The sequence below is a fragment of the Ictidomys tridecemlineatus genome, chromosome 1, assembly GCF_052094955.1.
Source record: "Ictidomys tridecemlineatus isolate mIctTri1 chromosome 1, mIctTri1.hap1, whole genome shotgun sequence".
NCBI lineage: Eukaryota > Metazoa > Chordata > Mammalia > Rodentia > Sciuridae > Ictidomys > Ictidomys tridecemlineatus.
Window position 1 is genome coordinate 242,615,200 of NC_135477.1, and position 17,254 is coordinate 242,632,453.

Here is a 17,254-nt window from a genome sequence, read left to right on the forward strand (position 1 = left end):
ATACTTTTGAACTAATTTATGAGGCTAGCATTACCATCTACCAAAACTGGGCAAAGATATTGTAGGAAAAAATATAAATTAAAAACAACCATAAACCAATACCTTTCATGCATGTAGACAAAAAATCTTCATCAAAATATATAGCAATACATTAAAAAGTAGAATACATCTTGAATAAAAATTTTTCTCTTAAGAATGTCAGGCTGAAGTCTACAAGCAAAGATAGCATAGCAGTATTAAGCAAAACCAGTTTTGTTTTGTAAATACTGTTCTCTAATTGAAGGTTTTAGGCCTCCTTGAGAAAATAGCTGATTTGGAGGTGAAGCAAGAAAATAGGTGGTGCAAACTTGAATCACCTTGCTGTACCATAAAGCAAGAAAATGCTAACCTTCCATACATACCATTAGGAAAAGAATATGGCAGAAGAACACTGGAGAAAGACCAGAAAGAGTTCCCAATGACCAAAGTTAGAAAAATTTGAGCAACAAAATAAACAAATATAGTATTGGATTAAAACCCAAAGAATAAAAATATGTTCATCAGCTTATATACCAAAATAATCAATAAATACATATTTATATCAATAAATACATGACTAAATATAAAGAAACAGAAATTTTCCTTATGGAAGGAATTAAAATAATACACATAGAAGAAATGAAGAAAATAGAAAATAACCATTGGATAACCACAGTAATACCTATTGGCAAAATTCACAGTAAATATCATGGGCATAATATTGAGAAGAGGACATTTCCCTATCTGCAAAATACCTCCTCCAATTTTTTTGTTAATTTCTGTGGTAATTTTTAACACAAATTTCTTTAATAATCTTGCTGACAGTAGGTGGAGATTAAATTGCCTTCCCAGGGTTCTGCTTTTAAAGAAGAGAGTATGATAAAGAAAAATAGTTAAGTACCGTAAGTTATGTTAATTAGTGATTCAAGATTAACATAACTAGTAATAAGTTATGTTGAATTTACCCACCTCCTGGCATGATGCAATGGAATGAGCACTTCATCTTTTAGCTTTCTTCCCTCAAACTCTGATCTGAGGGCCATTCTACAAAAAGTGTGTATTCCTCATTCTTCAAAACTATCAGTCATGATGAAAAATTAAAAAAAAAATACTTTCACAGTTCGGAGAAAACTAATACATGGCAACTAAATAAACATAATATGGGATTCTGGTTTAGACTCTGAAACAGAAAAAATGACATGAGTGGAAAGAATGATGAAATCTGAATAAAGTCTGCTTTTTATTTAATAGTTTTTTTTTTTTAAAAAGAATGTCAGGCTACTTCAATATTCAAACCTAAATAAATACTAAATACATTTTTATCATATTAACAGGCTAAAAATGAAAAGCACACAGTACCTATCAACTGATGCAGAAAAAGCATTAGACAAAATTTAATATCCATTACACAAGGAAACTTTCTTAATCTGATAAGGCTTGTAAGAGAAATCCTACCACTGAGATCATGCTTATGGTAAAAGACCATGTTTTCCACACAGTCCAATGACAAGACACGGATGTCTACTGTAACTATTCTTATTCAACATAGTACTAGAAGTCTTAACTAAGGCAATAAGGTAAGAAATTAACAAAATGCATAGAGTTTAGGAAGAAGTAAAGTGGTCCCTATTTAAAGACAATGTGGTTATCTCTGCAGAAAATTTCAAGGTCTACAAAATACCTAGAACTATTAGGTGAGTTTAAGCTTAGCAAGGTCACAGAATAGAAGACCAATGCACAAAAATTAACTATATTTTTATATAGTAACAATACAAGGTTAGAAATTTAAAAACACCACTTAGAATAGTTCTCTGTCCCCAAATAAAATATTTAGGTATAAATCTGCTAAAAAAAAAAAACCCAGAATTTGTGTACTGTAAACTGTAGAACTCTTGATGAAAGACATCAGAGACAACCTGAATAAATAGAGATATATACTATGTGTGGATTAGAAGACTTACTATGATTAAGATGTAAATTCTTCCATAATTACAATAAAAATTCAGCAGGAATTTTTGTAAATACAGATAAGATGATGTTAAAATTTATATGGAAAAGGAAGAAACTAAAATAGCTGAAAAGATTTTGAAATTAAGATTAAAAGTGGAGGAAGAATAGTATCTGATATTAAGATTTTCTATAAAGCAAAAGTAATCAAGAGCATATGATATTGATAAAGGGGAGATCAGTGTCATTAAAATTCAATAGAAACTTCAAATGTAAACCTATGTAAATATGGTTAAGTTTTGACAAAGATATAAAAGAAATTCAATATAGAAGGGATAATCTTTTGAACAAGTGGTATTAAAACAATTGGATACATGCCAAAAAAAATTTTAACTTAGCCTTTTACTTATACCATACACAAATATTAACTCATAATGGTTCATTATCCTAAATGTGAGAGCTAAAATTTACATTTACATAGAAAAACAGAGGAGAAAAGATGAAGGAAACTGCATAAAATAAATAAAAATGGCATATAATCATATGAAAAAGTTTTAATCAAGAAACAAGTAACACAAAGATGACATCTTTCTCCTATTGAATTTTCAGTATTTTAAAAAATGGTAATAACATCTAGGATTGATAAAGAACAGTTTGGAAAACTCTTTAGAAATAAAACTGTGGAAGAACTACATGCTTGTGCAAGGGATATGTAGATGGCCAATGGAAAGTATCAACCAAGTGATATTTGAAATATGCCAGGCCTTGCACTGCAATGCTCATACAGATCAATTGATGGGATAGAAGACTTATAGGCTGGAGGTTTTTGAGTACATTGTCTGCCCAAGTCATCGAGTCAACACTATGTAGACACAGGGGTAACCTTCAGGAATCCAAATTAAAAATAAAAATATGCATTAAAACCTGAGCAAAGACTTCCAGTTTTTGGTCTGGCCTTTAAGGAGCTTGGAAATCATCACTGTGTCCTAACAAGTAAAAAGCAAACTGAAAAATGAGCAACTCTTCTTAGATCTGTTAGAGAAGCGAGGTTTCCCCTGAATTGGAGAGACAGGTAGAATTACAAAGAAAAAAAGTAGAAACCCTTCTGCACAGGGCCTAATACCAGAGAGGGAGAAACTGAACAGTAAAAAGAAAGAGTTATTTGAAGCTCAGCATGGACACGTCTGAGATTTAAAAATCCCACGGAGACCCAATAATAGTGGGGCCCTGCACACTTTTGTGAGTTTTATCTCTAGGAGCTTGAGTAGGTTTTCAAAGTTAATGTTAGAGAAAAATCTACTCATTCTCTGGCAGGGGGAGAGAAAAAATAACCACTTGGAGATATGCCAGAGCATTCTTTGGCCAGTTCTCCATAGAAACGGTTTTTAAAAACCAAATCCTAAATTATTGAATTCTTTCAGAGTCTACTGACCTTGGGAAAGGAAAAACTCAATTTCAGCACCTTCTAGCTTTCTGCTTTGGGGAAGGGAATTGACTACAATTGACTCATCCATCCTGTCCTACCTAAGAGGAGTAATGAAAAGTACTGTGAAATTTGCAGTCCAGAGGTATAGGCTCATTAAAAGACCAAGACCTAATCATAGGACTGTAGAATGTTTCTCCTCACTTCGTACATTACCATCACAATGCTCAAGGCCTGTTTTACTGCAGTTCCTCTGACACAGTACATCATATCTCACTATCATACCTGGAAGCTCAGAAAACAAGAAAAAATTACAAGGCACACTAAGTCGGTCAGTCTTTCATTACTATGTTCAAAATAACTGATAAGAACTTTAAAGGAGTAAAAGTTTATTTTGGACCCAAAGTTTCAGATGAGCAGTCCATGGATGGACAACTTCAGTACTCTGGAACTGAGGCAAGGATGCACATCATGATAGGTGGGCTTGAGGAGGAACACCTCTCAGCTTGGCAACTGGGAAAGCAGAAAGGGGGAAGAGCCAAGGACAGAATATGTAATCTCCAAGGCATGCCCCCAGTATCCCACTTCCTAAAGCCATCCCCGCCTTCCTACAGTTAGCAACTAGTTAGTCCATTCACATTATAAACCCACCAAATGGATTAATCCACTGGTTAAGCTACATCTCTCAATCTCCCTTCACCTTTGACAATTCCTGCATTGTCCCACATGACCTTTTGGGGGACACCTCATATTTAAACCCATAAATACCTAAAAGTCAAAAAACAACATTTAAAAAAAGAGAGCAAGATGAACCAAACTCAGATATGGCAGATATGTTTGGAATTATCGGACCAGAAATTAAAAGAACTATGACTAATATTTTAAAGCTTCCAATGGATAGACATCATGCAAGAATAAATAATATAGAATAATAATTCAAAAAAACACTAGTTGGTGTAGTCGTGCACACCTATAATCCTAGTGACTCAAGAGGCTGAGGTGGGTGGATCACAAGTTCAAGGCCAGCCTTGGCAACTTAGCAAGAACTTGTCTCAAAATGTAAAATGAAAAAGAATGGTGCTATATCTCAGTGGTAGAGCACCTTTGAGTTCCATCACCAGTACACACACACACACACACACACACACACACACATACACAAAGAAAACCAAACCAAAAAAGCCCCCTCCCCCCGCAAAATAAAAGGAACACTAGGTAGTTGTTAGAATAACAAAAATGAAGAATGACCTTGATGCACTCATTACTAGACTAAACATAGCTGAGGAAAAAAACTATTAAATTAAGAATTTATCAGTAAAGACTTCAAAAACTGAAAAGCAAAGAGGAAAAAAATACAACACAATATTCTAGGCTTGTGAAACAATTACAAGAAGGTGTAACATATGTATGTGTGGGAACACCAGAAGAGAAGATAAAGAACAGAAGAAATATTTGTAGCAATAACAGAATTTTCACCAAATTAGTGTCAGATGCCAAATATCAAACCTGGAAGCTCAGAAAGCATCAAGCAAGATAAATGCCAGAATAAAAACACAATCAATCTCCAGCCTATACCTAGGCATATCATATTCAAACAGCAGAAAAACAGAAATAAAGAAAAAAAATTGAAAGAAGCCAGAGGTGGCAAAATATGTTGCTTATACAGGAGCAAAAATAAGAATTATAACTAACTTCTCACCCAAAACTATGCAATCAAATATAGAATAGTTAAATGTTTCATTTTGAGAGAGAAAAGAAACCCCCCCAGCCAAGAATTCTGTACCATGAAAAGTTATCTTTCAAAAAGTGAATGAGAAATAACAATTTTCTTAGCAAATTGAAATTGAAGAAATTTGTTACTAGTAGACTTGCCTTGCAATAAATGTTAAAAGAAGTTTCTCAGAGAGAAGGAAAATTAGATCAGAAACACATATGTACACAAGGAAAGGCAAAGAATTGAGAATAAATAAGGGATAGTAAAATAAAAAGTATTTTTTCTTATTCTTAACATAAGTTTGTTCAAAATCATAGCAACAGTCAGTGTATTCCATTATTTATAATTTTGAATATGTGTGTGTATACACACGTGTTTAAGCCCATGTAGAAGTAGAATGAATTACAACAATCACACAAGTGATGAGGAATAGAAAAGGATTATTTTGTTTTTATAAGGTACTCACACTACTCATAAAGTGATATTGTATTATTTAAACGTGAACTTTGGATTGAAAACTCTAGAGCAACCACTGAAAGGAGTAAAAAGCAAACAAACAAGTATAACTGATATCCTAAAAAGAAAGAAAATGGAATCATGTAAAATGTTCAATTAAACCATAAAAGGTAGTAAAAGAATGAAAGAAAATATTGGAAACAGAACAAGTGCAACAAAATAGAAAACAATAATGAGGTGAAAGATGTTAATGCAACTATATTAATCACTTTAAACATCAGTGATCTAGGATTAAGGATATAGCTCATGGCAGAGCACTTACTCCACATGTCTGAGACCCTGGGTTCAATCTTCTACACTGAAATAAAAAAATAAGCCAGTAGTCTAAATAAATCAGCTTAAAGACAAAGTTTTAATATTCCATCAAAGGCAAGACCCAAATATATGTTTTCTACAAGAAATCCACTTTAAGTAAATTAAAATCATTAATTTAAAGTAACGGGGTAAAGAGATACATCCCTTGCTACCATTAATCAAAATAAGGGAAAAGTGGCTAGATTAGTATTGGAAAGAGTAGACTTAGAACAAGAAAAGCTATTAGGGATTAAGAGGGGCATTACATAACAATGAAGGGGTCAGTTCTCCAAGAAGGCAATCCTTAACATGTACGCAGCTAACAACAGAACATCAAAATACATGATGCAAAATTAATAAAATTAACAAGGAGAAATAGAAGCTTTCACTATGATAGTTAAGAGGCTTCCATACCCTTCTATCAGAAATGGACAGGTGCACTGCTTCCTGGCCTTTTGGCTAAGATCAGGTGTAAAAATGGAAAGCTCCAACTGACAAAAATCAGTAAAGGTGAGCGTTAAACTCAATGACATCATCAATCAACTTATGTAATTGATATCTATTGACTGCATCCAATCAACAACAGAATCCACATCTTTTTCAAGCTGCTAAGGAACATTCACCAATATAGACCATGTTCTGGGTCATAACAAACTTAAATGAATAGAAATCATACAATCTGTACTCTCAGACCACAATGGAATTAAACTAAATAAATAACAGAAGGGTACTGAAAAATACCCCAGAGATTTGGAGATTAAATAACACATTTCTAAATAATGCATAGGTTAAAGAAGAAATCTCAAGAGAAATTTAAAATATTTTGAGTTAATATTTTTAAAATGAGAACAACATCAAAATTTGTGGAATGCAGCAAAAGTGTGCTTAGAATATAACTTACAGCATTGAATTAATTGAAAAAAGATTTAAAATCAATAATGGGACCTACTGCAATATTATTAGGTCATGGTGGGCACTGTCCTTGGAAGAAATTAGTTCTTTTGGGACCCTGGTTAGTTTATTGAGGTTCCATCCCCCACAAAATAGGAACCTCAATAAACAGTGATCTCTGTATCAAGAGTTTTAGTTAAAAATATTGTCTTGCAGTACACTTGGGAGTTTCATGTGGTAGTTATTTTAGCTATTAGGATAATAAGAATATTCAGATAGAACTTTCTTTTTCTACATTAAATACATGTATTATATCATGGAAAGCATCTGATAGCATCAGGGTCTTTTTTAAGGGTACTTATGAGATGTAATATGAAAGTAAGCCTGAACTTACAAAGAACTTGTCAAAGTGTTGATTGAACCAAAGCTGATATTAGAAACTTGTGAAGGCTAGCACTTGTCTTTATTTTTTCCAGATGCTGTTGAGGCATATTTTATAAAAAGTATCAGTGCATATCAAGCAACACTGGGCTCAGAGGATTATGAAACATTGACTACCATTGAAGAATTTTGCAAATGGCTTGTTGAAAATGGAGATAAACAGGTAAACATAATCAGCTCATAAACATAATTGCTAGTTTATTTATTATATCTGGACATCTTTTTTCATCTCATTTCAAACTGGAGCTCAGAAAAGTCTCAGTTAAAACTAGGAATAAAACAGGACTGGTTGATGCTGCTTGGGATATTAGTAGAGTATTTTTCTCGTATCTTGACACATACTGCCCTTCAAGTACAGAATATATATATAAGCTCTATCTTTATAAGTTTAATATTTTAAGTCATAATTGACTTCTACATTTGGATCTGACTGCCAATATTTTTTTCATTGTGGTATTTACCTCTCAACCTGACCTTCAGCTCTTATTAGCCACAATTTTGTCTTCACATTTTAAAATATTATAGAAAATGCTTTGGACTGCTGACTTTTTATTTAGAAATCTCAGGAGCCTAAACTATTGTTCAAAAACTTAAGACCTGAGATTTTTGTGTTCAAAAATTTTGTGAATACCTTTGTCTGTAATGAGATCCATATAACTTTGATCTGACCAAACCAAATTTATACTTCCTTGGGTAAGTGAAAAACATGGATAGATTTGATATGGTCACACTTAAAAAAGTAGGGTTATAAGTTTATGAAAAGTAAGAATTTATTTCTAGGAAGGAAGAAAACTTCTTTATATCACATTGTAATATTTTTAAATAAATGATGACATTTAATTTTATTTTTTAATTTTAACTGCTGCTTGTTCAAGCAAAAATCCTATAGTAATTTGCAATATTTTTTCTTGCACTCATGATATTTTCTGTTGATTCAGAAGATTACCACAAGATTAATGCCACAGATTGATCTCATGTTTACTTTTACTTTCAAATATGTAAAAATGCCTTGTCAGAATTTTAGAGTCTATCTTTATTATGTTGTCGTGAGATGAACGTCCTGACTTGTTTATGATAAAACACCAATCAGTTCCTGATGGCCTTCTGCTTCTAAACAAGTGCTTCCTAGTGTTCCAAGCTCCTAAGCAAAGACATAAAAGGTGGCTGTGAATATAAACCATGTTTAGGATTATAAACAATCATCTTTACCACTGGAAAGCAAATTTCAAGAGGACAGGAAATTTTGTCTTTTAGTCAATACAGTGTATCTATTGGCTGAAATGTAGTTGGAACATGGAAGGTGCTCAATAATAATGGAAATAAATTGTCAATATTTATAGCACATTTTCTATTTTTAAAAGTAGCTATTTTCTCACCTGATATGAGTCTCTAACCTATTCTCAAGGAACAAAACAGAAAGTCAGATAGCTTGGGAGTTGTATTCCTCTGGAATATAATTTTTTACTTGGTAAATAAAGATTTTGTCACTGACTTTAAAAAAAAGTGTCCATTTGGCTAGAATCACCATCTTCCAGCAGATCATCAGATGACAAAGGCAAAGATAAAAGAAAGAAGAGGTACTTACCATATATTTTCTGGGCTTTTAAAAAACATTGAGTTTTCCTGACTGGGCATAGTGGCACATGCCTGTAATCCCAGTGACTTGGGAAGCTGAGACAGAAGGTTCATGGATTCAAGGCCAGCTCCAGCAACTTAGATAGAGACCCTGTCTCAAAATAAAATAAAAAGGACCGAGGGTATAGCTTGGTAGTAGTGCGCTTGCCTCACTTTCATAATGCCCTAAGTTCAATCCTTACTACTGCAACAAAGCAAAACAACAAAAGAGAACGTATACTTTTTTTCCTTTGGCCACTTACACTCAAAACAGATGATATTATAAATATTAACATGTGGGCTGGGGATGTGGCTCAAGTGGTAGCCCGCTCCCCTGGCATGCGTGTGGCCTGGGTTCGATCCTCAGCACCACATACAAACAAAGATGTTGTGTCCATCAAAAACTGAAAAATAAATATTAAAAAATTCTCTTTCTCTCTCCCTTTAAAAATAAATAAATATTAACATGCAGAAATCAGTCAGTGTAATATACCAACTTAAAGAATAAAAATTATATGATCATCACAAAAAAGTAGAAATAAACTTGACAAAATTCAATAATAATAAAATAATAAAAATCAGCCAACAACCTATGAATAAATGGAAATTATCCTCAATAAAGATCATATATGAAAAGCCTACAGTTAATATCATATTCATTAGTAAAAATTTAAAAACTTTTTCTCTAAAATTTGGAACAAAATAAGGATACCATCTTTCTTCACTTCTTTTCAATGTTGTACTAAAAGTACTAGCCAAATCATTAGGCAAGAAAAAAGAAACAAAAAGCATTCAAATTGAAAAGGAAAAAATAGAAATTTTGTTTACATAATGATATGTGTTATGTAAAAAAACCCTAAAGATTACACACACATACACACACACACACACACACATACACACATACACACTCACACACGATAGAACCGATAAGTTCAGGGCTGGGGTTTTAGCTCAGTGGTAAAGCACTTGCCTTGCACACGTGAGGCCCTGAGTTTGATCCTTAGCACAATATAAAAATATATAAATAAAAATAAAGATATTGTGTAAAAAAAACCCCAAACTGATAAGTTCAATAAAATTGCCTGAGACAAACATATAGAAATCAGTTGTATCTTTGTACACTAATAATGAACAATCTGAAAAGGAAGTAAAAAAACTATCTCATTTACCATAGCATCCAAAAGAATGAAATACTTAGAATTTAATAAACTTAACCAAGAAGGTGAAATACTTGTATACTTAAAAAATAATGAAATTATACTGCATGTTTTCCTACTTTAAAAATGCAAAGATATTATAGAGCTCTGAGATTCCTAGATTTTTTTAATATATATTTTTTAGTTGTAGATGGGCACAATACCTTTACTTTATGTATTTTTATGAGGTGCTAAGGATCAAATCCAGTGCCTCACACATGCTAGGTAAGTGTTCTACCACTGAGCTACAAACCCAGCCCCAAGATTCTTAGATTATTGACAGAATTTCCTGGAAAGCAGCAATTGAAGCTTTTTAAAATCAGTTGTTTAATATGGCATATAAAGGATAATGGTTACACTTTCAACTTAGTTCTGAAGAAATGTTCTATTTATACATGTCAAAATAGAAATAATAGGTAGTTCAATTATTTCAATTATATGGGATTCAATTATCTTGAAGGTACAATGATAACTAAACCTCATTATCCTCTCTAAAGAAAACACATTGGAAGGCAAATATATAAAGCAATATGATATTTCAATATATACTGATCTTTTTTGCTATATTGTAAGTAATTAAGAGTGAGCACTAATTGCTTTGGCTAGCATTTGAAAGAGTATGTTGAATAGGAGTGGAGAAAGAGGTCATCCCAGTCGTGTTACTGTTTTTAAAGGGAATGTTTTCAATTTTTCTCCACTGCAATGATGTTGGCCTTGGATTTAACATATATAGCTATTATAATGTTGAGGCATGTTCCTACTATCCATAGTTTTTCTAGTGTTTTGAACATAATGAATGTTGAATTTTATCAAATGCTTCTTTGGCATCTATTGAGATAATCTTGTGATTCCTTCTTTAAGTATATTGATGAGATGAATTAAATTTATTGATTTCCATATGTTGAATCAGCCTTGCATTCCTGAGATGAACCTCACTTGATCATGGTACACTATCTTTTTAATATGTTTTTGTATGCTGTTTGCCAGGATTTTCTTAAGAATTTTTGCATCTATGTTCATCAGGGGCATAGATCTGAAGTTTTCTTCTTTGATGTGCCTTTGTCTGGTTTGGGTATCAGGAGGATACTAGCTATTAGACAAAAGAAAGAAAGGGATATGAATAGGAAAAGAAGACTGCAAATTATCCCTATTTGCTGATGACATAATTTTATATTTAGAAGGCCCCAAAACTTCACTAGGAATCTTCTAGAACTCATAAATAAAATCAGCAAAAAGTAGCAGTATATAAAATCAGTTGTGTTCCTATACACCAATGATGAATCAGCTGAAAATCAGGAAAACTTCCCCTTCACAATAGCCTCAAAAAAAAATTGTGAATCAATCTAAAAAAAGACGTGAAATTCCTCTACAATGAAAACTACAGAACACTAAAGAAAGAAATTGAAGAAAACCTTAGAAGATGGAAAGATCTCAAATCTTGGATAGGCAGAATTAATAATTTCAAAAAGGCCTTACTGCCAAAAGCACTATACAGATTTAATGCAATTCCTATTAATATTCCAATGATGTTCTTCATATAAATAGAAAAAGCAGTCATGAAATTCATTTGGAAAAGTAAGAGGCCCAGAGTAGCTAAAGCAATCCTTATCGAGAAATGTGAAGCAGGGGGCCTCACGATACGTGACCTTAAATTATACTACAGAGCTATAGAAACCAAAATGGCTTGGTATTGGCACAGAAACAGTCATTAAGACCAATGGAACAGAATAGAAGTCACAGAGACAACCCCACTAAATACAATTATCTCATCCTAGACAAAGGTGCCATAAACATACATTGGAGAAAAGGTAACCTCTTCAACAAATAGTCCTAGGAAAACTGGAAATCCATATGTAGTAGAATGAAAGTTAAACCCTTCTCTCACCCTGCAAAAAAGTCAACTCAAAATGGATCAAGAACACAGGCATTAGACCAGAGACCCTATGCCTAGTAGAAGAAAATATAGGCCAGAATTCCTCAACAAGACTTCTAAAATACAAGAAATAAAATCACAAATCAGTAAATGGGATGGTATCAAACTAAAAAGCTTTTTCACAGCAAAGGAAACAATCAAGAATGTGAACAGATTGCCTACAGAATGGGAGAAAATCTTTACTACCAGCACCTCAGATAGTGTATTAATCTCCAGGTTATACTAATAACTCAAAAAACTTAACACCAAAACAAAAACAAACAAACAAGCAAAAAAACAAATACTCCAGTAAATAAGCAGGCTAAGGAACTGAATAGGCACTTCACAGAAGAATACAAATGGGCAAAAAAATATATGAAAAACTTTTCAGTATTCTCTAGCAATTAGAGAAATGCAAATCAAAACTACACTGAGATTCCATCTTACCCTATTGAGAATGGCAGTTATCAAGAATACAAGCAACAATAAATGTTGGTAAGGTTGTGAGAAAAAGGTTCACTTATACATTGCTGGTGGGGCTGCAAATTGGTGCAACCACTTTGGAAAGTAGTATGGAGATTCTTCAGAAAACTTGGAATGGAACCACCATTTGGCCCAGTTATTCCACTCCTTGGCATAAACATGAAGGACTTAAAATCAGTACACTACAGAGATGCAGCTACTTCAATGTTTATAGCAGCTCAGTTCACAATAGCCAAGCTATGGAACCAACCAAGGTATCTTACCACAGATGAATGCATAAAGCAAATGTGCTATATATATACAGTAGAATATTACTCAGTCATAAAGAACAATGAAAATATGGCATTTGCTGGTAAATGGATGGAACTGGAGAATACCATGTTATGTGAAATAAGCCAGTCCCCAAAAAACAAAGGCAGAATATTCTCTCTGATATGTGGATGCTAATTCACAACAAGTGAGGGAAGATTAGAAGTTCATTGGACTATAGAAAGGGGAATAAAGAGAAGGGAGGTGGGATGGGAATAAGAAAGCCAGTAAAATGAATTTAAGGTATCTTTTCTATCCTTACATATGAATACATGACCAATGTAATTCCATGTACAACCACAACAATGGGATCCTAAATGGAACAAATTATTCTATTTTTGTACAATATGTCAAAATGTAGATTGTGTACATCTTGAAAGAACAAATAATTTTTTATATTTTTATTTTTTATATATTTTAAAATTTATTTATTCTAATTAGGTATATATGACAGCAGAATGCATTTTGATTCATTGTACACAATTGCAGCACAACTTTTTCATTTCTCTGGTTACACAATGTGGCGTTGCATCATATGTGCATTCATATGCGTACCTAAGGCAATGATGTCCATCTCATTCCACTATCTTCCCTACCCCCATGGCCCCTCCCTTCACCTCTCTCTTTGCCCAATCAAAGTTTCTCCATTTTCCCACGCCCCTGCCCCCAATTATGGATCAGCATCCATTTATCAGAGAGAACATTTGGCCTTTGGTTTTTTGGGATTGGCGTACTTTGCTTAGCATGATATTCTCCAGCTCCATCCATTTACCTGCAAATGTCATAATTTTATTCTCTTTTAATGCCAAAAGAACAAATAAGTTTTTTAAAAATGTCACAGCCTTCTCCGGTGGGAGAGTGAGTACTAGACTGAAAGACAGCTGGTCTAAACTTTTTAAGATATATTAATATTATGAAATATAAAAATTGCAAAAGACTATGGAATTATGAAAACTAAATGCAATATAATATTCTTAGTAGATTTTACTGGGACAATTAGAAAATTTGCACTGGAATATATATGAAGCTAATGGTATTGTACCAATTAAAATTTATTGATTGATAATGTTATTGTAGTTAAAGAGGAAAATGTTCTAAGAAGACATTGCTTAAGTATTTATGGGGAAAGTATCTTGATGACTACAACTTATTTTCAAATAAAATATGGATAGATATATATTCACCCTTGTGTGTGTGTGCATGCACGCACTTGGGAGAAAAAGAGCACACTAAAGCAAATGTGGAGAAATGGTAATCATTTGTGAATCTAGGTGAACATTTTATGAGTATCCATCCTATTACTTTTCAGCTAACAAAAAAGTCTGAAATTTTTTAAAAGAAAGAATGAGGGCTATGGAATTCAGAATTCAGACTGTGTGGTGTTTGAATCTTGAGAATGGTCAGCTATAGGTTATGTGATCTTTGGCAAGATCTTTAGCTTTTATAAATCCTCATTCCTTCATCTGTAAAATGAGTACAACAATAGTTTCTGTCACATTGGATAGTCATGAAAATTAAATAATATTATACATGTGAATTAACTACTTTTAGTTATAAGCTTGGAACTTTAACTCAGGAGAAACAAATTGTTTAGGTGACACATCATAACTGACTGTCCTGGTGGGGCCAAGTCATTGTAGGATAGAATGCTTCCTTCACAGAGCTCGTGCCATAGAAACCGAAGGCTCTTTCAGAACTGCCAGGTTGATTTTTTTTTAATTCATCCCCTAGGAGGCTTACAAACTGCTAAAGGCTTCACTGAAGTCCCAGATCATCAGCTATGGGGACTGTAGCAAAAAGGTGGCTGAAACTTTTTATAACTTGGGCAGGATCTGCTTTGCCAAAGGAGAGCTCAGAAAGGCAATTCAGCTGCTAAGGAAGGTGAGCCAAGGAAAGTGAATTCTGGCTGGTTTGTTACATTTTATCCTGGGCTTATCAGCAGAATTGAAGAGTGATGTTTGTGTGTGTGTGTGTGTGTGTGTGTGTGTGTGTGTGTGTGTATATATATATATATATATATATATATATATATATATATATATATCTTCCCTTTACTTCCCTTCCAGGGTGTATAAACCATTAAAATGCTGACAGAACAAAGGCTAGAGACTTAGTAAGATAGATAGGGATGCCTCTACCTAACACCTAGGTTTGCTCAAAGTCAGAGAAGAAGTCTATAAAGATCAACTAACACTCAAGTGAGCAGAGGGTGGAGTGGCAGGCAATCCACATATTGCATTGATAAACATCAGGTTTGAACAAATTTTTGTCTCATTTTAGGTTAGCTTAATGTAAACAAAAAAATCACAAATAACAGGAAAAAGGTACCTCACTTGAAGAGAACCACTGTAAATATCCATGGTTCTTTTTCATGAAGTGTCTGCTAACCATCTTCTGGGGCTTTCAGCTCTCTGGGAAAGTCTGGTGAGCTTTGGTCCCCTTTCCTGTATAATGCCCAGAAACAGTCAAAACAATAATCTGGGATAATCATAGGGTTAACCTCACTTATTATCCTTTTCTTAGGGATCATGGTCTTTTATTGTCTGATGTATGGTATCTTAAAAATTAAAAAGTTTCAAAAATTCATGCACTTTTGTCTACTTTTTTTCCTTTTTTTGTTGATTCAGGTATAGAGAAAATCTGGTCCCTACAATTCCATGTTGGCTAGAAACAAAGTTCAGCAATAAAATTCAAAATGGAAAACTACCTAAAGTAAAATTATGCAGCATGAGAAAACAAGGCAGCTTTGGGATACATGCCTAAATCTCATTTTATTTAATTTCTATCCATTAGTTATAGCTATGTGGAAAATCCTAATGGAAACCACTACTGTAGTCATGTTTTAAGCAGGGATGATATCAGTTTGGGGCTGTTACTTTAGTTATCAGCAGCCATGTTTGGTAGAGGAAGGTGAAGCAAACTGGAGTATGCATGTAGCATGAGTGTTATAGAAGGTAACCAAAGAGGCTTCAGTGACAGTTCTTTTCCTACTTGGTAGAGAACCAATGACATGTAATATAGGCATTCCAAATTTAAAGTTATGACATTCCAGTTCCATTGGTCCTTTTCTGAGTTAATTTGTATTTAAGGTACTTGCTATAGGATTCTCTTTAACCTATTATGTTTCTCACTTCACTTACAGTGTCTGATGATTCAAATTCTTATATATGGAAGTGAGCATAGTAAAAGCAAAGAGACAAAAGGCCTCCTTACCCAACTGCAGAGGTAAGTTCTGTTCCTGGGCATCAACCAGATCATCAGTGTGAAAATACATCTAGCAAAGGCCTCTCACTGATTAAACCAGTGTATAAAGTCAGCTTCTTCTCTGCTGTGTCTAAAAGACCTAACAAGAATAATTTTAAGGTGGAAAAGTTTATTGGGGGCTTATAATTTCTGAGGTCTCAGTCCATAGATCACCAGTTCCATACCTTGGGGCTGGAGGTGAGGCAGAACATCATGACAGAAGAGTGTGGTGGAGGAAGGCAGATCAGGACATGGCCACCAACAAGTCAAGAGAGACTCTCCTCACCACAGACAACGTATGTATCTACAGGTACACCCCTATGACCCAGCTTCTCCAGTTACACTCTACCTGCCTACAGTTACCACTCACTACAGTTATCACAGGATTAATGCACTGATTAGGTTAAGGTTTTGATAACTGAATCGTTTCACCTAATATTGAAACCATACAACCAGATGGTGATGATTTACTTCTGTCATTGTTACTAGTAAGACAAAATTATACCTCTGCTATAGATTTAGCTAAATCCTATGCTGAGGGTAACCAACTTATTTCTTGTATTCTCTTAGAACACAGTATTGTAGCTAGGCACAGTGGTACCCACCTGTAATCCCACTGACATAGGAGGCTGAGGCTGGCAGATCACAAGTTTGAGGCCAGCCTCAGAAACTTAGCAAGAACCCTGTCTCGAGATAAAAATAAAAAGGGCTGGGGATTTAGCTCTATGGTAAAGTGCCCCTGGGTTTGATCCCTAGTACTAAAAGTAAACACACACAGTTTATAGCTTTCTGCTACAGAAATAATGTTCTTTATAATATCTTTTTCAATGCCAAACATTATAGCTAAATTCTGCAAGTTAATGCAGTGTGATAGATATGATATGGATTTATACAAATTCAATTATTTTTCTTGATGAAGGTACAAAGTCCATGTTCCTAAATGTATGGTACATTCATTGGGAATTTACTTATTTTCAACGTTAGTGATGAGAGAACTTGTTTGTATTCTGTTCTTGAATGTTTAGATATAAGCTGAAGAGAATATATGCAAACTTGCCTCATTCTTTAGCCATGGTATATTACTGATGTTATTTACCTCTACATGATGTTGACACTGAACTGTTCTCTGAGAAAGAGGAGAATTAAAATTAGTTGAATGGGGCTGGGGATGTGGCTCAAGCGGTAGCCCGCTCGCCTGGCGTGCGTGCGGCCCGGGTTCGATCCTCAGCACCACATACCAACGAAGATGT

The 17,254-nt window shown here is 33.9% G+C and overlaps 1 protein-coding gene across 1 annotated transcript in view; it reads left to right on the plus strand.

The window, feature by feature from the left end:
* The window catches only part of Ttc23l (tetratricopeptide repeat domain 23 like), a 57,215-nt gene extending 40,362 nt beyond the window's left edge, over nt 1-16,853 (plus strand). The window contains exons 9-11 of the mRNA XM_040273570.2: nt 7,280-7,407; nt 14,493-14,642; nt 15,904-16,853. Of these exons, the coding sequence (XP_040129504.1) occupies nt 7,280-7,407; nt 14,493-14,642; nt 15,904-15,990 (365 nt within the window). The 3' untranslated portion in view covers nt 15,991-16,853. The remainder of the gene's footprint in view (nt 1-7,279; nt 7,408-14,492; nt 14,643-15,903) is intronic.
* The last annotated feature ends 401 nt before the right edge of the window (nt 16,854-17,254 follow it).